At 38.9% G+C, this 25,129-nt stretch overlaps 1 protein-coding gene across 2 annotated transcripts in view; it reads left to right on the plus strand.

Annotated features, from left to right (window-relative positions):
• cdkal1 (CDK5 regulatory subunit associated protein 1-like 1) overlaps positions 1–25,129 on the plus strand; it is a 252,886-nt gene that overhangs the window by 135,867 nt on the left and 91,890 nt on the right. For both annotated transcript variants that reach the window (XM_084943963.1, XM_084943964.1), the window contains exons 9-10: positions 7,758–7,924; positions 20,355–20,500. In XM_084943963.1, the coding sequence (XP_084800089.1) occupies positions 7,758–7,924; positions 20,355–20,500 (313 nt within the window). The remainder of the gene's footprint in view (positions 1–7,757; positions 7,925–20,354; positions 20,501–25,129) is intronic.

The following is a 25,129-nucleotide window of genomic DNA, read 5'->3' on the forward strand; positions in this document are numbered from 1 at the left end:
GTGACATCACACATAATTACTTGTTAGCCGATTAAACTAATAATTACGTTCTCTGTGTACCGTTTGAATCCTTAAATGTCTTTCATGTGAAAATTCAGAAGAACAGAATTTTTTATGGAGTAAATGGATTTCTACTAACAAATCTATCTGTTATCCCTAAACTAAAATGTTTCCCCCCTTCTTCTTTTTCCAGCAAATTTTTTCTCTCCTTAATTCAGTCTCACAACACGAGCGCTCGCTTTTCTCCCTCTCCTTCCACATTCATCATTTAATTTCTCAAGTTGCTTTTCCTGACATCTGCCCCAGAATCTTTTACTGTGTAGTGGTGGGTGGGGAGGTTTACTGTGGAGGCAGACAGCCAGGGGGAAGTGGATGATGGAGTAGGATAGGGGAGGGACTGATGTGACTGAAGGTCAGACGGGCCTTCCAGTCAGACCCACAGTACAGAAGTGTTGCATGGTTGTGTGTTTTTCATCTGTGTATATTTTCATATGATGAAGAACTTAATGATTTATTGGAAAAGACATGTTTTGTGTTTACAAGCGCGAATTCCTCTTGGACCTTTTAAATGTGTTATTCCACATGTGAGGATTTTATATACTGAGTCATTTTAAAATGTTTTATTGAAATAAATACAAATTGCTATTTTAAAAATAATATCTTAATATGTTGCGGTCTTTTAGTTTGGCATTATATTCATTGCATAAATCTAGTTTGCTCGTATGAATCTAATTTGGAAATCACTCAATTTACAGTTATGTTGTAATAATATTGATTACACATCATTTATATGTAGCCTCTCTTGACTCTTTTCGCTGCCCTCCATATGAATTTCTGGGCACGCACAGATTGAATGTACTTAAGAGGAAATCTATCGATCCACGTTGGGTCTGTGTTGACACTCATCTCTCTTTGGAGGCACCCGAAGTGTGTTTGTGCATATTTATAATCAGTCTTTTTATTGGTCTCCATGAGAAACAAGAAGAGATGGGAATTGTGATCGGTCTGACCAAAGGTACCAAGTTCACAAACTTATAGCTCAGTCGTAGACCAGGCCTGATTTGTGGTGTTTTCTTCTTTGTAGACATTTGTTATATATTATTTTTTGTTTGCAAATGTGCAGGGTCATAGAAACCCCCTAAGTGCTAATATTTATTAGATTGCAGACACTACATTAAGCACATTTTCCGTGACTCAAAGCAACACATAGCTAAACATGGTGTGAACATTGAGCTACCGTGATGAAAACAAGGGTGTACACATGCTTATGCTTTAGGCTGTCACATTATTTGTGTTACATTTTGAATAAATTATCAACCAAATATTCAACTAGCAGAATGTTTTGTTTAAAGTAACCAAACGTGGTTGCCCTCTGTTTCACATGCTTTTCTACCATGTGTATATTGTAACATGTTTACAGCAATTTAAATAATGTATATAGAGAAAAAGAAATATAGTAGGAAATATTTAAAACCACCATTCCTGTGTGTCCAGTTTACCTATCCACCAATCACCAAGTGATCACATCACCATATGTGATATAAGGCCTTGTATGACATAATCAAATATGCCCAGGCCATAGTTGCTGGTAGTTCAGTGGTGGAGAAATATATTTGAGTCAACGATTGGATAGGAGGGGAAAAAAAAAAAAAAAAAAAAAAAAAAAATAAAAAATATATATATATATATATATATATATATATATATATAAATAACTCAGTTTACTGGAGTACCTTGATATCTGGCAAACTGGACTTATAACCACTATGCAATATTCCAGCATGATGTGACAATGTCCTGCAGAGGTTCTCGTGATGTTAGGAGTACTTACATATTTCACTGTTTAAATGTATCATTAAAGTTCAATTTTTCCACAACAAAAAAGACCTCCCCTCAAGTGGGTTGAGGTGACATGCCTGTGATTCGGTTTTCAAGTTCTTGTAAGGTTTGAGTTCATTATGCTCTTGGGTAACTCTTCCCCTTGGTGACTGTGTAGTTGGGTCAGTGTAAGTATCCCAGGGTGTAGTTGGTCAAACAGGCTCTCACTGATAATATCTTGTGTTTTTGAGGCCACCACTTGATATCTTTTCCTCAACAATACTTTTGCTGATTTTAGTCAGACTATCTTGAATGAATCATGCCTGAACAGTTTTTTTTTTTTTCTTTTTAAATTGTCTATTTGTTGGTCACTTGTCATCTTCATTAAAGTGCTTTGGAAACAGGGGAGAGTTCCTGTAGATTGCTTTAGAGGGCTTTGGATTGCCAATTGAATAACCTTCAGTTAATCAGCTATGTCCTAGAAATAGCTTGAGGGATAGAAAACTCCTTTTTGCTTAGAATAACACATTTTTTACGCTTGGATACGCTTTTCACAGTGTTAATTAGTCAAAAGTGTTTAATCAGTGTCATTTGACCACTACTTCAACCGTAACAATACAAGAAAATCTAAACATGTTCAGATTTGCATCATTTTTTGCATCATTATGTTTTTATTTTGGAAAGGAAGTGTACTTACGTACATATTTTCAAAATTAGTATTCAGATAATACATATTAACTATAACATATTTTTTGCAAAAAATACAACAGTTTTAACCTTACAATAGGAATAAATGAAATTTCTTCATCAGTTGTATCATTTCTGTGTTATTTTGATTGTAAATATCGCAGATATGTAATTGTGTTATAGTTTATTCTGTTTGGAAATACTAGTAATTTTACATTACAGTGTGGACACACAGGAAAGCATCCAGCCTCTTTGATTATTACATATACGTATTACATGTACTTCTAAAAACTATGGAAGCTGAACAGAAACAGGCCTGTCATGGAAATAATTAAATGAAGGTGTTTATGATTAAGTGGAAAAAAATCCAAACCTACATGACCCTGTGTGGAAAAGTGATTGCTCCCTAATCCTAATAACTGGTTGGGCCACCCTTAGTAGCAACAACTGTGATAACTGGCCATGAGTCTTTTACAGCCCTGTGGAGGATTTTTGGCCCACTCATCTTTGAAGAATTTTTGTAATTTAGCCACATTGTTAATGCTGTGAAACCCTCCAGCTTGTTTAAGGTCATGCAACAGCATATCAGTCAGACTCAAGTCAGGGCTTTGACTAGGCCACTCCAAAGTCTTCATTCGTTTTTCTTAAACCATTCAGGGGTGGACTTTCTGGTGTGTTTTGGATCATTGTGCTGCTGCAGAACCAAAGTGCATGTTAACTTGAGGCCACAAACAGATGGCCAGATATTCTCCTTCAGGATGTTTTGGTAGAGAACAGAATTCATTGTTCTGTTTACCACAGCAAGTCTTCCAGGTCCCGAGATAGCAAAACAGCCCTAGCCCACCACACTACCACCACCATTTTACTGTTGGTATGATGTTCCATTTCTGTGTTACTTTCATGCCAAATGTAACGCCACTCAAACCAAAAAGTTTTGTCTTGTCAGTCCACAGAATATATTTCCAGATATCTTAGGGGGGATCATCAAGATGTTTTTCTGGCAAATATGAGACGAGTCTTTGTGTTCCTTTTGGACAGCAGTGGTTTTCTCCTTGAATCATGGATGCCATTTTTGCCCAGTCTCTTTCTCATTGTTGAATCATGAACTCTGACCTTAACTGAGACACGTGAAGCCTGTGGTTCTTTTAAAGTTGTTCTTGGTTTGTTTTTGACCTCCTGGACGACTCATCAATATGCTCTTTGAGTAATTTTTGTCAGCCGGTCACTCGTGGGAATCTTCACTACTTTCCCAAGTTTTCTCCATTTGTGTATAATGAATCTCACTGTGGTTCACTGGAGTCCCAAAGAAAATAAATAGAAATCGCTTTGTTAACCTTTCCAGACTGATATTTCAGTGACTTTGTTACTTTTTGGGATCATTTAGCCTGCTTCACTTTGTCAGACAGGTTCTATTTAAGTGATTTCCTGATTCAGCAGGTCTGCCAGTAATTAGGTCTGAGTGTGTTTAGTGAAACTGAGCTCAACTTAATCATAGTTAATTCATGATTTAACAAGAGGGGCAATTACTTTTTCACACAGGACCAGTGCGGTTTGAATAACTGTTCCCCCTTAATCAATGAAATCATCATTTAATCGTTTTCTGTTTACTTTGGCTGTCTCTCTCTGATATTAACATTTTTTGATGATCTGAAACACGTAAGTGTGAGAAATATGCAAAACACTAGGAAATTAGGAAGGGGGCAAATACTTGTTAGAGTGCCTGCAGACCTTACCATGTTGAAAGATGCAACATGGTACGGTCCTAGACTGTACCACCGTACCATTGCAAGATGTCCATTTTGGTGCTGTCAGATTAATGGGGAAGAATCTGTCTAGAAAGCACCTTTCATATTGTGAGGATAAGAGCCAAAATATAATTGCAAGTATAGAAATGTCCTCATTACATTTAGTCTAAAATGAAAACTTGCCCATAAAAGCAAACCCAGACACAGCAAACAAGTATTTGACCGAGACCGGGTGTGATGATGGTTTTGTATGGTTTATTCAGGCGCACTGATGGTGTTGTTCTTGGACAAAGACGAATGGAACTTGGACATGCGTGCAACTGTTTCCTCTGTGTTCATGCTTTCTCTCTCAGCTTGTAGGTTTGGGAATGCGGTCATAAGAGCAGATCTATCTCACTGAGTGTTTTGTTTTTGTTTTACCTTTGTTTGATTTTGTTTTGCATATCAGGACTTTTTAAAATCCTGACTTGCTTTTTCACTCCACTGTCTGTGCTATGCTTTGTCAGGATGAAGTGAATGTTAATAGCGTTTAGGAAAACGGGTGTGCTACCCACCCGTGTTTGGAACTGCTCTGACATCAAACTACATCATAAAGTGGTTGGAAAAAGGACTTGGGTCAAATGTTAATGTGTAATGTCAACACGCACAGGCCAAAGCACAATGGAAATGTGTCCCTGCTGACTTTGTTGCATGGGATTCATCTTCCCATATTTAAAAAAATAAATAAAACAATGATAGTACATGATCAATATTCATATTTCTCAATGGTATCAGAGGCCAAAATGTGCTCAGAACAGTATTTCCTAAACCCTTCAGCATTCTACATACTTTCTACTTACCAGAAAGTATTTATTGAAGTAAAACCACTCGCAGACAGATAATATAATGATGGCAATTAGGCGTACTCTATATAAATTATTTTCAAGTATATTATGAAAAGCATTGGCTAATGCGCTATTAGGTTCACAAATTCCTCCTGACAGAGATCGTGACTTTTTTGCACCATCTTGACAGGATACAATTGTCAGCCCTTCACCACTGTGACCTCTCGTCACTACACGTAAACAAAAGCAGAGGAAGCAGATGTGCAGCTTGTATAAGACCAAATACAGAAGGGCAGGCATTTCCTAATAGCTGCCTCCTCTCTGTATTTGGCCAACAATAACACCGTTGGCACACCTGACACAAAAGGACCGAGAAGCAAGCCAAAAGGGCAAATTACTGGGTAGGTTATTGAGTTGAGCTGGAGATCTGTGCATGGCTATGGCCTTGAGTAAACATAAGAGACTTTTGCAAAGCATCACCCTGCTCAAAACATAATTAACAGGGGATTCAGAAATATTTCACAGCAAACAATATATATGCTTACTATTTGTACAGCATTATTGGACTGGAATCACAAGAATGTTGTTTTGGAAGGAAGCAATTTAGCTCAGAGGTAATTTCAAAGTACGTTTGGCTGTGAATGAGGCCATCATTTGGCCAGTGTCTTTCTGTTAAGCTGAAAAGGACACTGTTATTGTGCTGGTTTTGGTCATTACTGGTATGTAGATGATGCAGTCAAGGTCCTTGACTTGGTAGTGACATTGGTATTACTGAGCTCAAACAAGCTGATTTGAGCTGTCCATGGAATTGCTATCAGTGCTTTTCTTTACCTTTAAAAGATGGGAATGTGACAAATTAAATAAATACAGTAAATACTGCAGTAAATAAACACCACTACAAATGAATATTAGAAGATAACACGTCTATATGAGATATGCTCGACCTCTGGGGTGGTTTGAAGATGTCTGGTGGCCAGCAGCAGACGGGAAGTTCTTATGCCTGTGAGGAGACACGTTGCTTAAAAACAGCGCGCACTTTCTAAGCATAATAAATTGAATGAATTAAATAATGATAGGGAGTTTAATGAACTAGGTTATTATTAAATATTGTCCGAAGGTGAAATATGCATCGGATTAATTGCACACTGAAGCTATCTTGATATATTCTTATACAGTGTGCATGCTGGCCTGATATGATTTAAGCATGTGTGATTGATGGATGCATTTGATTGCGATTTTAGACGCGGCTGGCGACAGAAATCATTAGTGCTTCTTAATGTCGACGATGAGCTCTGGAAACACTTTAATTCGACTCCAGACAATTACACCGTCATCATTTTTAATCTATCTGGCCCATGCTCACCTCTATACACACACACATACACACACTGTCCAATTAGCCAAACAGTATGACCACATGCATCTTACTGTCTGTCTCTGCACAGCTAATGATAATGATGGTTGTGTGCATTTGCGTGTGTGTACCTAATACTTGTCCCCCTGCAAGTGCAAATGTGTTTATGTGTGCCTGTGTGATATAATATGTCTTAACACATAGCTTAAACAGACACTCAGCCATTTCCGGACCTGCAGTCAAATGACACTTAGCTCATTAAGCTCTAGCGCTGAGCGTTGCTCTAATTTAGCATGAAGCCAGTTGATCACCCCCTCTTGCTGCATTTGACCTTCACATTCCTGCAATCCATGTTTACAACACTGGTATTTTTAATACTTGTCAGCGACTGTCATAAATGGGGTTTCTATCAAAGACCTGGCATATATAAGCAATGACAACAAAAGCTTCAGAGTGGCAGTGAAATAATGATACCCGAGAGAAGGTGAGATAATGACATGGAACCTTTGGAGCTTGAGCTTGGCTGTCATAACTATTTACATTAGTATTTCTAATAACAGATGAAGAAGGAAGTAAAACAGAGTAAAAACCAACTTTTACGTTTATTCTGACAGTTGCTTAAAGAAGAAGAAAATAATGTGATGTGAGGAGACTCCCGCAGAGAATTATAGCTACGAGAGCAGGAGAAAGTTTTACGAAGGGCATTTTGAAGCTTTTTCAGGTGTTACTCATTAGTCGGGAGCACAGACGGTAATTGTTAATTGGACTTATTTTAAGCAGACAGCCATAACGGGCTGTATGGATGTCAAAAATAGGACCGTGAAGCAGTTTGCAGAATGCTATCAGCGAACTTCTGACCTCAAATTAGCCAAAGTTTTGAAAGTTTCAAATATGTAGCGCTAAAATCAACTTTGAATAATACGTGGTGGAGGAGAGCGATGTCCTCATAGCACAAGCAGCATGGATAATTTTAACTAAGTCGTTAAACATGAAAAAGATATTTTAACACACAAGCTAAACATTAACTCTAAAGTGGAATGCTTGATTCAGTTAATTTAACAGTCAGATATCTCCCTCAGGTTTCAGCCTACATGTTTTTCATTCATTACCTTCAGTAGGTAAGGTTATTTTTAATCAAATTAGTGAAATGTTAACATGAGATTCCCTTAAGTACAACAGTACCCACAGTCACTGTAAACTGTTCCCACTTGGGAACTAATACGCAGCCTGCTTTGATTATTGATGGTGGTTATTGGTGGCTGTTACGTCATATGAATTAATGAATTTACTATGGTTAATGAGCATGTTTATATGTGCGTGCCTTTGTAGAGGGAGTGTGCGAGATCTGGTTGACCAGTGAGGACACCGGTGCTTACGGTAGAGACATAGGGACAGACCTGCCCACGCTGCTGTGGAGACTGGTGGAGGAGATTCCTGAAGGTGCCATGCTAAGGCTGGGGATGACGAATCCACCATATATCCTGGAACACCTAGAGGTATGCGCAGTACACACAAACACCTCCCCAATTTCACCCACGAGTCCTATCAAATATAATAATCCATCGGTATTAATAAAAGTAAAAGACCGAGACACTCCACACACTTCCTTTTTACCTGCTTTGTTTTTCTCCTGACGGGCTCTTTCTGTGAACAAACAATATTGCTTTGCCTAGATTTAATAAACTAAAAGCCTTTCTGTTTTGCTTACCAAGCAGTTTAGCTGCAGCACTCATTCTCTGCTGATTAGTTCATTCTCTTCTTTCCCTAATGAGTCAATTAAGGACCATTGTGTCCTCTTTAGTAACCTCATTTTATCAATCATTATTGTCTTTTCTAATGGAACAATGGGCATTGTTACCCCCTCTCTATTTTCTCTCTCGATCTCTAGCCCTGACTTCTTTGTGTATTTGCATGTCTGTGAGACATGAATTTTCTGCCATTTAAATCTTTTTCTGCCTTACCCCCTTTTAAAAAAAAAAATTAACTTGTGTTGGAGACACAACACATTATTTTATTCTATCGCTTTTCATGAACTGACAGTTGTGCCTCTTTTTAAATAACATATTCATGTATTGAGTGCAAAGGATTGCAATGTGTGTTTTAAAAAAAAAAGTCCTTCCATTGTCCAGATTATCTGGATAGATGACACATGCCAACATGTTGTTTCCTGGTCCATTGTTTGTTGCAACCAGTTCATTTTCTTTTCAATTATTTCATTATTATTCACTTTCTAGCAAACTTCAGGAGTCTGTGAAATAGTTAATTAGATTATTAATTGGTTAATTAAAGTTAGACTTGTAAATTTACATCAGGGTTTTGCCATCAATTAAGACTTTCTCTACTTCATTTGGTATTCCTGTAAAATTTGCTGCTGTGGGGATTTGTAGTCTGCTCTTTTTTTATCAGTCATTGCCAGAGAAATGTGAAAAAGAGCAAGCAAGTTGCCTTTTGACATTGACAGATCATCACTGTGCCATCACTCTGAAAATAAACCAATAATGGAAAAGGGTTGAAGTTATAATTTGCCAGATGAGTGCGTTTAACAACCGTTATCAGCTCCCTGTTTCAATTTTGTGAGAGAAGGTAAAGTGTGGTGCATTTTTACCCCGAGGTCCTGCATTCAGGTCATTAAGAAAGTCTCAGCTAGGGGAGCGAGCTGTTATTCAGTCTGACTTTTTCACTGCTATATGGCAGCTGGTGGTGTCCAGATTTTCTGGGAAATAGAATATTTTGTTAAACCTAAATCTTGCATTGTTGGTAAAGCGAAGAATATAAAAACTGGATACATTTGGACTGAGTATGTGATAAAACACCAAGAAAACTGATGGTCTGTGCAAACCTGCTATAAAGTAGTGCAAGAAAGGGTGTGACATCATTTGCTTTTAGTCACATGATCTAAACATGCATGGATGTTTCATTATTTTGAAACATCTAAACCTACCTTACAGCCATCAAAATATTGATATAATAAGCAGCTAGCATAATGGTGAGCATCGTGTTGCGATGATGAGAGCCAGTGTGTCATGCTTGTGCTGTGCTAGTTCACTTCATCGCCTACCATGGTGTTGATCCAGCATAGTAGGTGTGACTTGAGACATCATTGTCAGTATGTGTTTGATAAATTGATATTTTGCATCTTCCTTCCTGTTCATCTGCTCATCTACTGTACATTGCAGGTCTATCTTAACCCACCATAAGTGTTTGCCCGTGTTAAGGCTCCTGAGAAGTGCTATAGATACACCGCTCATCCTCTGTGGCCTGCTTTTGACAGCTCTTTTGCGACTTGAGTCTTTTAATCTTTATTTATTGATTACTTTATCTCAAAGGAAGTTACTTTTCAGCCACTTAGATTGAAAAGCAACTTCCTTGTTTTTCTTGGTTTGTTCTGTTTTGGTCACATTGTGATTTTTGTACAAATTATCTGCAAACACTGCACTCTTAAAATCCTTTACTGGGACAATGAGTTAATGATCGGAAAACCTCTCTTTCCTTAAAACTGAGGTGTTTGAACACTTCCTACACAATGTCACAATTCTTATTAAGCAATGTTCTGCTGGGAATAAAATCACACGTGAACTTTTGCTTCAATGACAGGGATAAAACTCAAGGAAGTGGGACCTTTTGTACAAATTCTAGTTAATATTTTAATGTTATATTAAACGTGATTGCTGACCTTGATAGATTTAATTTCTGGCTTATTTTTCAGTCCTATTATTCTTGCTCTGGTTGCCTGTTTGCATTCATAATTTCAGCCCTGATTAAAAACAGTTGGTTGGAAAAAGGAGAGGAGAAACATGTCAGTGGATGAAATAGAGGATGAACTGGGTAATGGTAACCTTGAAAAAGCAAATGACAGAACTTTTTTTCTTCCTTTTTTCTTTAAAAAATAAATTCATAACAGATACTTTGAATCAAACAATCAAAGATGATTGGGATCACTGATTAATGAAATGAGGGCAGAAATGTAAAAAAAGTAAGGGGATGAAGGCCTGGGGATAGAGACGAGGGGTAAAAAGCAGTGGGAAAAGTGCTGTGGGAAGCAGCTATAGAGGTTGTAATTAACCAGGGGTTAATGGAGGTGGCTAATTGTCCCCCACATGTATAGGTAGGCTTTCTGCTTGGCTACATTACAATTAAAAACCCACCCTCCTAATGATAGGGAATAACAATTAACTGATAATTAGAAACACACTTGGAAGACACAGTCGCTTGGTGTGTGTGTGTGTGTGTGTGTGTGTGTGTGTGTGTGTGTGTGTGTATTAAGAATAATTTCATATGCTAGCAGCCCTTATTATTGTTAATGTCCATGTGTTGGATTGAATTATATATTTTTTGCTTTAATTCCTCACCCAATTAACCTACATAAGGAAAGATGGTCTTCTTTAACTTATCACTGTCTTGTGTTGCTCTTGTTCCCTATGTACCCTTTCGTATCCATCCTTTTCCCCCCCTCTTGTCTGCTACCCTTTCCACGCTGTCCTTTTTTTCCTTTTTTGCAGTCCTACTCATAAATAAGGGCGTACTGACAGTCATTAAGAAAAAAAAAGTCTTTTGAAAGTCTTTGCGAGCTTCCTTCCTCAAAGTTTTTCCTTCTTTCTTTGCTTCCTCTTGCAGCTCCTTCTTTTTCAGTATAGCTCTTCATTTTCTCCTTTTGACGCTTTTAATCTTTTTCCCTTCACCTTTTGCTTTTAGTTTTTTCTTCTCCTAATTACTCGTCCATAACCTCTTTTGTCTATTTTCTCCAATTGAAGTCGTGATGATGGTAATCACGTCAGTGGCGTGGCGATGAAGAAGGCCAAGTCTCCAGAGTATTTTTATCGCTCATCTTAAAGGCTGAATGATGTCCTGCTGTCTCTTCTTTTGAAGAACGTTAGCACTTATATAATGGCATCATACCGAATGGCTGTGATTGAAGCTGAAAAGGCCAAGTAACTTCTCCACTACCCCTTTAAAGATCACCCTCTCTCACAAATACTCACAGATCAACGCGTCTGCACTGTCTCCTTTTGTCACACAAGAGCACACAATTTCTTCCTATGTGCAGCCTGTTTTTCTTGACAGATGTAGACAGCCCCGTAGAACCATTTGCTGATTGGAGCAGTTAAAGGCCCAATCTGCTCTCACGGGCCACTTCTCCCTGACATTTTAGTTGATTGCATTGTGCTATCAGTGCTTCGTTTTTGAGTAGCTTCACGTAAAAATATCTCTACAGTGCCACTTTTTGTTTTTCTCTCTCCTCATTCCCCCCCCTCTTCAGTTTTTATATTTTGGAGTGTAGCATCTTTTTCCCCATCTACCCATCTCTGAATCTGTCCACAGTACAGCCACATCTGACCACTCTGTGTGTGTGTGTGCAGATAAGTGTGGATGTGTTTCTGTGAGCCTTTATGTGTGGGCGATTTATAATAATCTATACTAGAAATGGCAAATGAGGTGTGAAAATAGTCTCCGTGTAGGTAGTCAACCAGTGAAATTTGCTCCCTTAGTGATGCCAGTGAGTTTTCCATCTTTGGCCTTTGGTGATAATACCGTGTGGATTGTGATCGATCAACAGTTTCTTGATAACCCAGTGGAGTTTTTTCACATGAGATGTTATTCACGAACATGCTACAAGTCTCTGTTTATCTATATACATTGTTACTAACAACAGTAATTCAAAGAGAGGACACAGTCTGACATCAAGTTGAAAAGAAAAATCAAACTACAGATTGATTGCACGTGTGTTTACATGTTCATCTCGAACTTTTGAAAGTTTAAGGAAACAAAGTAAAAACAAAAATTTTGGACTTTTGTGTGGTTTTCTTATGCTATGTCACATTGCACTTACCGTGTCTGTGAAGGTTCTCAGTCATCCAGGTCATCGTAGTCTAAGGCAGCGGTCCCCAACCCCCGGGCCTCGGACCGGTTCCGGTCCGTGAGTCGTTTGGTACTGGGCCGCGAGAGTTGAGGCTCAGGTGTGAAATGTATAGTTTTTAGGGTTTTTATCGTTTTTCAGCGTTATTTTGTTATCGTTTTTATCGTTTACTCGGTTTTCCTGGGTCTTTTCACGTGTGTTATGAATAAATCTTCTTTTTTTCGGTACCGGTACTAGTTTTATTTTGTTGTATTTATCCGCGACACCTTAAAGGCCGGTCCGTGAAAATATTGTCGTGGCGCAAAAAAGGTTGGGGACCGTTGGTCTAAGGAGCTTGGAAAGAAAAGCGTCTGGACTTGTTTAAGTGTCTTGAAGACGTTTCAACTCTCATCCGAGAAGCTTCTTCAGTTCTAAGGGTCAACTGGTGGAGAGTCCCAGATTTAAACCCAGTGGGAGTTTCCCCCCAAAGAGGGACAAAGGACCCCCTGATGATCCTCTATCTAATCACATGAGCCGAGGTGTGAAAACGGGTGTGGGTCCCAATCAGCCAGGGTTTCGAGTGAGCTCATTGGGAAACCTGGCCCCACCCTATCCTGTGATTTCCTGAGGTCAGATGGCCCAGGATGTGAGTGGGCGTTAAGGCGTCTGGGAAGGGATCTCAAAACTGGATTATAGAAGGCAGACAGTTGGTGTTGTAAACCACCGCCTCTGTTTAAAGATGGTCGCTCACAGTGGACGTAAATGGCTTCTTTCACTCCTCATTGCACTTACCGTGTTGTCTGTACTATAAGGTGCGCTTAAAATCCTTTAATTTTCTCCAAAATCGACAGTGTGCCTTATGTATTAATTCTGGTTGTGCTTACTGACCTCAAACTGATTTTATGTGGAACACGGCGCTAAAAAATCGGTCAAAAAATGTTTTTGTACGACTTTGGCAAGCTACGAAGCCGCACCGCTTGATGGATTGTCGGAGCATTGCGGTAATGATGTGCTATGTGATCGCTAGCGACACAGCTATGTTAGCATAACAAAAACACAGTAAAGCTGGAGGATGAATGCTAAGTTTTTTTCCACTCGATAGAAGTTAACGTGACAGGATGCTGTAAACAGATCAAACTTCAGTCAGGAGAACAACTGAGATAATCCATCCACAATCCGAGGTTAGTCATTAATATACTGCAACAACATGGGAACAGAGCAGCTGCAAGAGAATTCAACATTAATGGATCAATGGTACGAAAGTGGAGGAAGCAAGAAGAAGGAGTTGAGTAAAGTTTGACTTATCTAGCTGTTTTGTTTCGCTTAATGCGCCTTATAATCCGGGTGCGCCTTATGGTCCGAAAAATATGGTAATTTTAGTTCATATTTCATTTTATTTGGTTGCTTTTTATTTTTATTTTTATTTTTTTTCCCTCCCACTTTTATCACTTATCAGAAGCATTTCCCTGTGTGCCCTGATAAACTACCAAATAGCTGTAACACAGCAAAAGGTCTGTCCCATACATACACTAATGATTATACACTGGACACCCGTTCACCCAAACATAGCCACAACCATCTCTTGCCTGGGCTCAAGGGCAGCTGTATAGAAACACCCTCTCAATCCATTTTCATTTTAATGAAGCCTTTGGGAGCCTCTTCACATTAGAGGCCTAATGTAGCATTTTGTGTGAGGAACTAAACCAAATAAAAGCTCACAGCAAAGCTATTCCGATGTGCCTCTGTTGTGCCTTTAGACCAATGTTCCCTCTAAGCTGCGCACGTGTGCAATTGCACACTGCTGGCACGGTCTCTGCGCACAGAAAATCTGCGTTGCGCACAAAGAAAATCTAACCTGAGTTGAAATTAAAATGAATACTTTAACAATTCTGTTTTGCAGCGTTAGTCAGTGAGTGACTGGCTGCTCCCGTATGGGATTAGAACGATGCCACCTTATCCCATAGTCCAGCCAATAATGCGATTTACATTCGTATATACGCAGCTAATCAACGTCGTTGACAGGCTATGACAGCGTCCTTATGTGCCGACACCGGTGTTTCAGCTAGCAAAGCGGCGTGGCTGATGTGAAGTGAAGCCACGTTAATGACAACGTGTGCAACCATTGGAGATGTGAGCAGGACAGACGGAACAATTGACGGAAACAGTGTGGACTTTATACCAGTTTTTAAATCGTGTTGATAGGCCACGTAAAACCAGAGTTACGATAAAAATATCTGCAATGTTTGGTTTTCTTCCTGAATACTGTACTGCAGGAAGAAACGGTAAAAACGGCGTTTTATAAGAAAAAAGGCTTGAAAGCGCTCTCCGCCTGTGAGCAAAAACAAACTCCACCCCCCTCTCCCTTTCCTATTCGTCCAAAAAAGTACCATGTTGACCAATCAAAAAATGATATGGCAACGTGGCGTCTAGTTGTTAAGAAACGGGGGGAAGTTTTAGGAGTGACGGCGGTGCTTTGAGATGTGAGAGATTTGAGATGTTTAGCGCAAATCTTGTGTAGTTAGTGTGTAGTGTAGTCAGTAGTTTTGTTGTGTGTGTCAGAACAATGAGGCGACTGCTGAATGTTACAGGTGTTACAGGAGTGATACATCTCCTGTTGTCAGGCCTGCAGGTATCAGGCTGTTGGACAGAAATTATTTTTTGGAGTGGCACAAATAATTTGTGTGGCATCAGATTTGATGCAGAACAGCTGATTGTTCTGTAAATAGTTTGAAATGTTTATTTAAAACTGCCTTGGCTGCATTTAAAAAAATAGCTGCAAAAAACTTTGTTGTTTGCATAACTCAGTTACTTTTTTGAAAAAGTAACTATAGAATTAATTGCCCAGCATTGCTCATTATATACTGTATTTTGCAGACAGAGTTACAGGACTCTCTCCCAGACCACAGACTCATAATACAAGTCAGAGCTTTATAAAAAAAAAAGAAAAAAAAAGAAAGAAAGTAAGTTGTGTTTTCGAAATTGGAGTTCAAGTTATTTTTACTTACCAGACCGCTCAGGGAGTTTGTGCATTCGCTCAGACACGTGAAGAATTAGAGGGAACATTGCTTTAGACTATAGTTTAGTAGTATTTTTGAGTGACTTGTTGTGCATGTCCCCTTAAAAACAAAGTTTGTCACAGTCACAGAAAACACTTGCACATGACAAATCCTACACATACACCCAATTCACCTTTAACCATGCAATGCATTTCATTCTAAGAGGTGTGCAGCAAGCTTGGTATAGATGCCAAGGAAAAGCTTGACGTGTTTAAAATGTATAATACCAGAGGGATTTCACTTTCTGAAGTGTGGTTGTGCTTGGTCATGTACACACAAATACTGACTTGTCCTGGGAATAGATTTCTCTACAGACTTCACTGGGTGACACATGATATTAAAAGATATGTGTTTTTAGAGGTTCAGGTAATCTGAACGTATGAATTGATTTCATCTTTCAAAGCTTTGAGTTTTAAAGGATTCTGTCCAATTTCAAATGATAAGACGGCACAAATAACAAGTAAAGCATGTATTTTTTCACATTTATTACTTGAACCTTTTTGCTGCAAAAATAACTGTAGAAGATTTTGTCTCTTCATTGGCCATTTTTCATTTTTCTTCTGGCTTTATGCTTGTGAGTCGGTGCTTCTTTATTTCTGAACAGGCAATGAGAATTTTTTCTCATCACCTTTTTGTATAGTTTGAAGTTAAAGTCTTAAGTCTTAAAGTGTTACTGTTATTTTCCGAAGTGTCAAACGTAATGTTGCTATTATAGCAAACAGCACTTGCTATTAGTGAATAAGTAAGCTCTCATTTTTGAATATGTGTAGGACGCCTTCAGTTAGTGCTCCCTAAAAAATACCCACAGTTAAACACATCTGACTCTTTGTGTCTCCTCTAAGCTGTGCAATGAATAACACATACAATATCCCGCTGCCCCGAGGAGACCGAATTACATTGAACTGATCCCTTTTGGCCCGTTTGACCATGTATGTTTTTCTCAAATGTTTAAATTCAACCGAATTTCACTTGAAAAGTTAAGGTCGATTTCTTTTGGGTTGCAGAGTTTAGAATTTATTTCATTTTTGTGCGATGTGCTTGATTAATAACTTATTTGCAGTCACAAGCTATACATAGAGATGACTTGATTCAAACAAAGTTGACCCTGACTTTCAGCAGCCTGCTTAGAGAGAAAGTAAGAAACATTCATTTTTGAAACCCGCAGTATTCAAAACATGACTATCACGTGTTTTAAGCGCCAAACACAAAAAAGAAGGGAGAGTGAATGATGAAAAGGATGAGGAAAAAGATAAACAAACAAAAGAAACGGAAAAGCACAAAGTTTAGAGTAAGCATATTTTCTGGGAAATTGTTGTGAAACGTCTGTAGTCACGTGCTGAGGCTGCTTGGAGCTAAATCGACTTTCATCACCTCTTCCCCCACGTATGTTTTCTTTTCTTTTAAGTGATATCTGATTTGAGGGGGGCGATATCAGATCCTTTGAGCTAATCCGCTTAACTCGATCTTTTCTGTGTTCGTGTGTCTATTTGTGCTGATCAACCAGAGATGAAAAGATTGGTTTTTTTGCAGATGAAGACCTGTTGGGTTAAAGAACAAAAACGGTATTGGTCAAGGCTGATTTATAAATATATAAATACACAAAAAAGCTTACAGTTGACTGATCATAAAACCTTGCTTGGGCACATTTGAAGGATCCCAGATTGTAACTTGAGCATATGTGATTGATAAATCTCAAACTAAAGTTAATGGCACATCCTTTTTGATTTACCCTTACATGACACCAGGATAAATGAGGGTGTGGTCGGGAATATTAAGAGAAAAGCAAACTTTTTGGAAGACAACATCATTGCCATGGTAGAAGCAATTAAAGCCACGTTGAAATGGTGTGTCAACAAATGAAGCCAACATGCAAATTAGGAGTGTGTCACTTCTACAGTGAGTGAGGTATAAAAACTTCAGTACAGACTGGAACTGCAATATTTCTGCATAAAGAAAACAAAGCTTTGCTTTGATCTGAAAACTATCAAGGCAGCACGTAGTTATTGAACATCATATTGTTTTTTAAAAACCATTTTTTACCTGCCTATTGCGTACTCCTCACAGCATCATTTACACTTTGACATTTAGTATTGGTAGCTGTGAAATATTAAAGATCCTCAAGTCTTCTGGGATTTGCAACATCATTTGCAGATCTCTATTATACAGTCATGTGCATGATAAATGATCCATGTGAGGGAAGTCTCCTGAAACTGTGTTGACACCCAGCTACATACATATACGCATACTCTTAACAAATGTACTTAACTAGCTGTCATAAAAACACGACACCACAATTTTTTTGAGTCAATATCTGCCCGTTTTAACAAAAATTATATTGTGAGTAAACGAGCCAAATTCACATTTTCATACCCGCATTTCAGCCGACATCCTAGATTCCTCTGAAAAGTCAGAAATTAATCAAGCATAACGCTCAGCCGTTAAAACAACTTTTTTCCTGTTCAGGAATGCAATTAAATAAGAATAATTTGGCATCTTAATCCAAAAATAATAATGTTCTTAACATTTTTTTCCAACTACTTTTTGTAGAACAGCAAATTTGAAAATTCGTGCATAGCAACAATAATTATATTTCAACATTAAAACATATAATTTTGATTAAAGTGTTTTACATACTGGTGAACTAATCATTACAGAGACATAAAGAGTGATTTTGGTAATTGGCAATACTGTTAATTTAGGGGAAGCTCCGGGATACATAGTAGGCATGAAGACTGAATGTAGTGCGACTTCTCATCTCGTCATCTCCCTTTACAGCTCCTCCATCTAATGCACAGTACACACTGTAGTAGCTACACCCTTTTACACAGTAAAATAACAAATGACAAGGTTTTACAGGTTAGAGTTATTTGTATATATTTTGCAAACTTTGTAATATATTGTATTATTTAATTAGTTCAGTCTGTTACCGTTATTGTCTTGGAGCAGCTGTAACCCTTTAATAATTGCTAATTTCCTTAGTGGTTATTAAAGGTTTTTTTATTCTGATTCAAAAGAAACACATTACTACACATCATATATTTCTTCAAAGCACACAAGTGTGCATTAATAAATACCCTCTCCCTGATAGCCATCATTAGATCTTATAGGTCACTTCTGCTTGCCAGGAAAACCACATTAGAGGATTGTAACTTAATAATAGAAGAGACAGTCAGAGGTAAAAGGTCGCACTTTAGAAAGGCACACACAGAGAAGAGGCCCACGTTTTCCATGTAGATACATTGTTGCAATAGTAGTACATCTACATTAGTATCTAAAATGTATTACAACAACAGAACCTTACCATTTGAAGTATATTTTATTATTGTAGTACAAAATTAATTCATCACATTTTATGTGGAATATCCCTTTTTCTAGGCTATGCATGTAGTTTTTGCTTCTTTCTTCTGGTGCCATTGATGGTTGTGGACTCTAAAAGAGCTTCACAGCAGAAATTTGAAGTATACACAATAAAGCATCTACACTTAGAAATAGAGGCACTATGAATCCATCACTCTGCTATTTACTCTGGTTCATAATACATTTAAAAACACATGAATACATGTTCTTTTTCATGGTTTTTCTTTTACACACTAACTCACCCACTTACAGACACATGCAGTAGCCTGATTTCTGTCACCAATCAAGCTCCATTTTCCAACCAAATTAATTCTTTCTAATTTGGAGCTTCCAGCGGTCAACCCCCCGTGGCGCTGATACTGAGCTGTGCCCGTGTGTGTTCATGCACACATATGCTTTAATGTCTGCGTAAGAAGGCGAGCACATTCTACAATAGATCTTAATTGAGAAGACGGACTGCAATCAGTACGTTCTTGTAGGAAATCATTAAATCATTTCTTCCTCCCCTCTCCTTTTCTTTTTCACCTTCTTATGGTGATTAGCATGGTGATGATAGCATCCTGATTATGTCCATCAGAAAAATCTGACATCTGTGTTCTCTCCAGTTCTATTACTGAGGAAATTAAAAGTGAGAAGAAAAGAAAAAAAAACCTTGCAAAGTCCCCTAATTACTGTAGTGCATTTAACTGCAGTGTTCTTATTAAAAGTATTAGAGTTGGGGTGCATGTTATACTTGAGTGTTGCTCCTGGTGAATTCAGTTTTTCAAATTCCTGTAAAAGCATTTAGATTTTTTGTAAATACATGTTTGTGCACAGAAAAAATGATGATCGTGGTTTTAATTTAGCTTAGCAAAATTATTTGACACACAAAGTACTCTTTTGGGTGTTTTTTTCCCCCCCAATGTAATTTTTTTTTTTTCACCATTTCTCATATAAGATTATGTGTTAGCCTTGTGTATTGGCAGAAATATTCTTTTGATTTGTCGGATAGAGGGTTTTTATTGAAATAAAATCAAATGAAGAATCTTCTGAATCTGTTTTGATCTGAAAATAGGACCTGCATTCTTCAGTAAAAGCTCTTGACTTTCCAGACATAAAGAAGCCCCACTGGAGCAACCTTGACTCTTAGGACTTTAAATTTCCGATATGAAAAGGAAAAATACAAAAAAATAAAAATAAATATAGGATGTAAGCTGTGTATTGTAGAAGCTCTGAAAGGAGTGCAGGAGTGAAAAGAGTGCAGGAAGAGACAGGAATGTTAATGGCACTTTTATTTTATTCAAAGCCAGCGGCTATCATTCACCAGAAGCTTCAGTGAGCCTTCACATTTCCTTTTTTTCTCCTTTTGCATGTTTTAGTGTTTAAGGTGTTGATCTGTGTCATGAAATCAATAATTAATGGACATTACGTTCTGTGAGGTTTGTATGTTCGTGTAGCTGCATGATGGGTTAATTGGCGATGCGGAGGTGTGGACGTGAGCTCGCTTTCTTTGTTAGCGCTGTGAGAGAATGGTAACCTGTATCCCATCTCTCGCCCTAAGACGCAACTTGTTAGAAATCCACTGCTGTGTTATAGCATATCCACAATCACTAATAGAGTCACACTTACAAATTAAACATTCAAAAATCAGCATGTTATAATAATGTTACCTCCTTAATGTTTTCCCATTTGTGACATTAGGAGATGGCCAAGATTTTGAATCATCCACGCGTCTATGCCTTCCTCCACGTTCCCGTGCAGTCAGCCTCTGATAGCGTACTGATGGATATGAAGAGAGAATATTGCATTGACGACTTCAAACGAGTGGTAGACTTCCTTAAAGAAAGGTAAGGCAGTATATGGACTCCCAGTTGACTGATTATGTCTATGAGTGCAAACGCATATATAAGCATGCGACTACAACTACAAACTCGGGACATATTATAACTTTCACCTTCATAGGGATACACACACTCTCTTCCTCACTTGTTATTCATTATATACTTGAACATGAACTGTGTGTCAGCGGTTCCTGGGCCATGGACCGGTACCGGGGTGGGAGACTTGAGGCTCAGGTGTGAAATTCATAGTTTTCAGGGGTTTTAGCGTTATTTTTTCATCATTTTTATCATTGACTCGGTTTCCCTGGGTCTTTTTCTGTGTGTTATGAATAAATCTCCATTTTGTTTTGGGTACCGGTACTGGTTTTATTAAGTTGTATTCATCCATGTCACCTTAAAGGCTGGTTCGTGAAAGTATTGTTGGACATAAACCGGTCTGTGGCGCAAAAAAGGTTGGGGACCGCTGTCGTAAGTTATCAGAACAGCTCATAGGTTTTGGGAGAACATCTTTCTTTTTGGCTAGCAATGCTGTTTTATACTCTCTTTCTACACTTCCTTCCCTATACTTCCTTTAAGGTATAGATACGATTTAAAATGGATCATTGCTTTTTAGCTGAGAGTTGATGAACTGTTTTTGGTTATGCAAACTGTTGTCTGCCCATCTTTGTGCTCAGATTCCTTATATTGCCTTAATTATCCAGGATGCTACTGAAATATTTAAGGCACATTTTCCAAGCTGTACTGCATCACTTTAGTGTCTCTTAGGTTTGGATGATTTGCTTCATAGGCCTAGATGTGCTATTATCTCTCTTTGACATCACCACTGGCCAATGACATCACTGCCAGGCAACAGAGAATGTTATCCCACCTCTATAATTCAGTAGTATTGTGGAGAATGTATAACAACAACCAGTATAAAGTAACATGCACACGTTGACTTACACTACAAATTTATTGAGCAGGCCCTAAGTGTTTAACATAAGTGGATGGATATCTGCTGAACAGCTATAACACCATTAAGTTAAACACTAATAAAACACCATTAACACTTGGATCTTTACTCATTTACCTTAGAGCTGGTGTTCCACTATATGGTCCATTTATGTATGTTTTTAATGTATTGTTCTAATATGTAAAATATCTCTCCTGTCTGTTTGGCACTCTTCACTTGCTGTTCCCACACAGCAGTTTAGCACAGCAGTGGGGGTTTTAAAAAAAAAAAAAGAGAGAGAGAACGTAGTATAAAGCGTTTCTGAAAATGCGGGCAGAAATCCAGGCGTGAACCTGTATACACGGACACACCCCAGTGTGCATGTCAGCCTCCAACAGTGTACTGATGCCATTAATAGATGTAATTATTGTTGCTATGGCTCATAAATGTGAGCCATTTACAAACCATACTTTTCTTTTAGCTGCTGAAAAATGTACATATTCGAATAGCAGCACTGATCTGTTCTGTTCTTCATCTCCTTTTTCTTTACTGTACGACTCTCTTTCTGTAAGCTCTCATTTGAAACGACATCGCTTTACAAGGTTACGTATTTTCAACTCAGAATTTACTGGCTGCAGCACCATTTGAATGGTTGAGACCAGATTCCTGGCATACTTTGCACTAAAGCAAATGTTCCTTTAGCAAATACACAGTGTGACCTCCTCACACAGATTTCAAGAGAAATGTGTACATCTCTTACATGGATTAAATATAACCACATAATGCACAGATGTGACCTCTGACATTGCCAGAAAGATGCAAAATTAATCTTTCAATATATGGAAGATAATCTGTCATAGAGTTTGAGCATGAGCACTGATGGCAGCTCATGTCAGAGGGGTGAATAAACATAAAACTGATGCTATGATAATATATAATGAAGGGATTCATGGGAAAATCAGTGTGTATTCTAGATATGGCCTAAAATGCTTGCTATTACTGTGAAATTTACCAAAAAAGAACATCTTTTTAATACGCTGGCATGTTATTGCTCTTACCAGATCATAACCTACATTTTTTTTAGCCTGAGTTGTATGGCATGTAGGAAATATGTAAAACACATGAATATACAACACATGATTCCAGTTTCTCCAAAAGTTTAATCTGTTCATCTGGACGTAGCGTTTTTGTGGGAGAAACGTTTCGTCACTCATCCAAGTGACTTCTTCAGTCTCAGCTGACTGCAGGTTTCCCCAAATCTTATAAACAGTACATTTGCATAATGACTGAAACCAGCCCACTGAAGGAACAGTGGGCTGGGAGGTCAGTTCCTTAATCTTAATTATGCAAATTCTCATGACCATTGATCAACAACCACTGACCAAAACCCACTGATCAAAGACTACTGATCAATGGCCATGAGTACCATTCACAGAGAGCTGGGGAATGGCTGCAATCACAGCATTGTAAGATGGCGAAAGATGTACCCTTAGGCCCCCTCCTCGATTCAGAGATGGTCTTTCCCTTTTCATGTAAATGGCCTCCTTGACTCCGACTCCTCGTCAGGCCAGGACTCTGCAGTCTATTTACACCTACAGGCCAGTGGACACTCTTTCAATGATGAGCATGTACACATCCTGGACAGGGAGGAACGCTGGTTTGAGAGCGGAGTCAAGGAGGCCATTTACGTGAAAAGGTAAAGACCATCTCTGAATCGAGGAGGGGGCCTAAGGGTACATCTTTCGCCATCTTACAATGCTGTGATTGCTGCCATTCCCCAACTCTCTGTGAATGGTACTCATGGCCATTGATCAGTGTGCCCGTGTGTGTTCATGCACACATATGCTTTAATGTCTGCGTAAGAAGGCGAACACATTCTACAATAGATCTTAATTGAGAAGACGGACTGCAATCAGTACGTTCTTGAGTTTCAAAGATGAGAAGGGAGAAAAAGCAAGCACAAGTAAGGCCTAATCTCAGGATCGACATGTGTTCACTCCAATAATATTCAGTTATATATATATATATATATTAGGGGTGCAACTATACACAAAATTCACGGTTCGGTTCGGTACTTTGGTGTCATGGTTCGATATCTGTTCGATACAAAAAAATGTTCATGCTTTTTTTAATTTGTCATTTATTAAAATTATAAATATATATTTTAACTCAAAAGTACAGTTTTTCAATTTAATGTTGCTGAAACAACAAAGTAATAAAAAAATAAATCTATCTGATCGAGGAATCACTCATCTTTGGAAAAGAGTTTATTACAGAGAAATGGCTCTTTCCAAAATAAAAGCTATACTATACGCTTCTTCTGGGCTATATTCTCAGCAGCATATTAAACATATCAGGTCCCCATAAGGAGAATCGTACTAACGGCTGTCTAAATGACTCGGGTAAAGTTTGTAGCATGGATGCTTGTTGTTTTTGTCTGCTTCCACTTGTCTTTGCACTAGGATGATGTCAGCGTAAATGTGCAGTCATATTCATTTTGTTCCCACTAGTGCTGTCAGCGTTAATCTGAAATGACGTTAACGCCACAACACGGCAAATCTCCGTTAATGAGCTACCGCGGATCGCCCCGTGCGTGGGGCTGGACGGCCAACACGTTAACGAGCAAACTGCGCTAACGCAGTAGTTCCCACCCATGTAATTGAGCATTGCGTGGCACATCCGACATACTGTTTTACTTTTGTCCATGACGCGCTTACCTTCAGGGTCATGCTTCACATGAAAACCAAAATAGTTCCAAAGGCCAGATCTGAATGAGGGTGGGGGAGGTTCAATTTGCCATGTTGCAAGGAGCTTAGCTTCCTTCTTGCTAGCTTGCGCTGCGCTCAGTGGATCTGCACTCGACAGTGCAGCCTAGGCGGAGTAGTCGAACGCAGATCCCCTGAGCTCCCCTGAACACAGACAGCATCGTCAGAAGAAAAGTTGATAAAATAAATTAAAAATTTTGTATTGTTCGATACATATGCGTACCGAACCGAAAGCACTGTATCGAACGGTTCAATATCGATACGAGTATTGTTGCACCCCTAATACACACATATATACACTGCTGTTCTGCATAGGCCTGAACCCCCTCAGTGAGATCATTAACAAGACTGGCTACGGATACCGACTACGGAACGGAGCAGTTGTCAGCCACCTCCTGTACATGGATGACATCAAGCTGTATGCCAAGAGTGAACGAGACATCGATTCACTGATCCACACTACCAGGCTATACAGCAATGACATTGGAATGTCGTTCGGACTGGAGAAGTGTAGTCGAATGGTAACGAAGAGAGGGAAGGTAGTCAGAACTGAGGGGATTGAACTACCAGAAGGCAACATTGCAGACATAGAGGACAGTTACAAGTACCTGGGGATCCCGCAGGCGAATGGGAACCATGAAGAGGCCGCTAGAAAGGCTGCAACCACCAAGTACCTGCAGAGGGTCAGGCAAGTCCTGAGGAGTCAGCTGAACGGTAAGAACAAGATCCGGGCCATCAACACATACGCCCTGCCCGTGATCAGGTACCCTGCTGGGGTAATAGGCTGGCCAAAGGAGGAGATAGAAGCCACTGACATAAAGACAAGAAAGCTCCTTACCATGCATGGAGGGTTTCACCCCAAGTCCAGCACCCTGAGGCTGTACGCTAAGCGGAAGGAAGGGGGCCGGGGACTGGTGAGTGTCAGCACCACAGTCCAGG

Source organism: Perissodus microlepis, chromosome 11 (genome assembly GCF_051167445.1).
Source record: "Perissodus microlepis isolate ML-2025 ecotype Zambia chromosome 11, ASM5116744v1, whole genome shotgun sequence".
Classification (NCBI taxonomy): Eukaryota; Metazoa; Chordata; class Actinopteri; order Cichliformes; family Cichlidae; genus Perissodus; species Perissodus microlepis.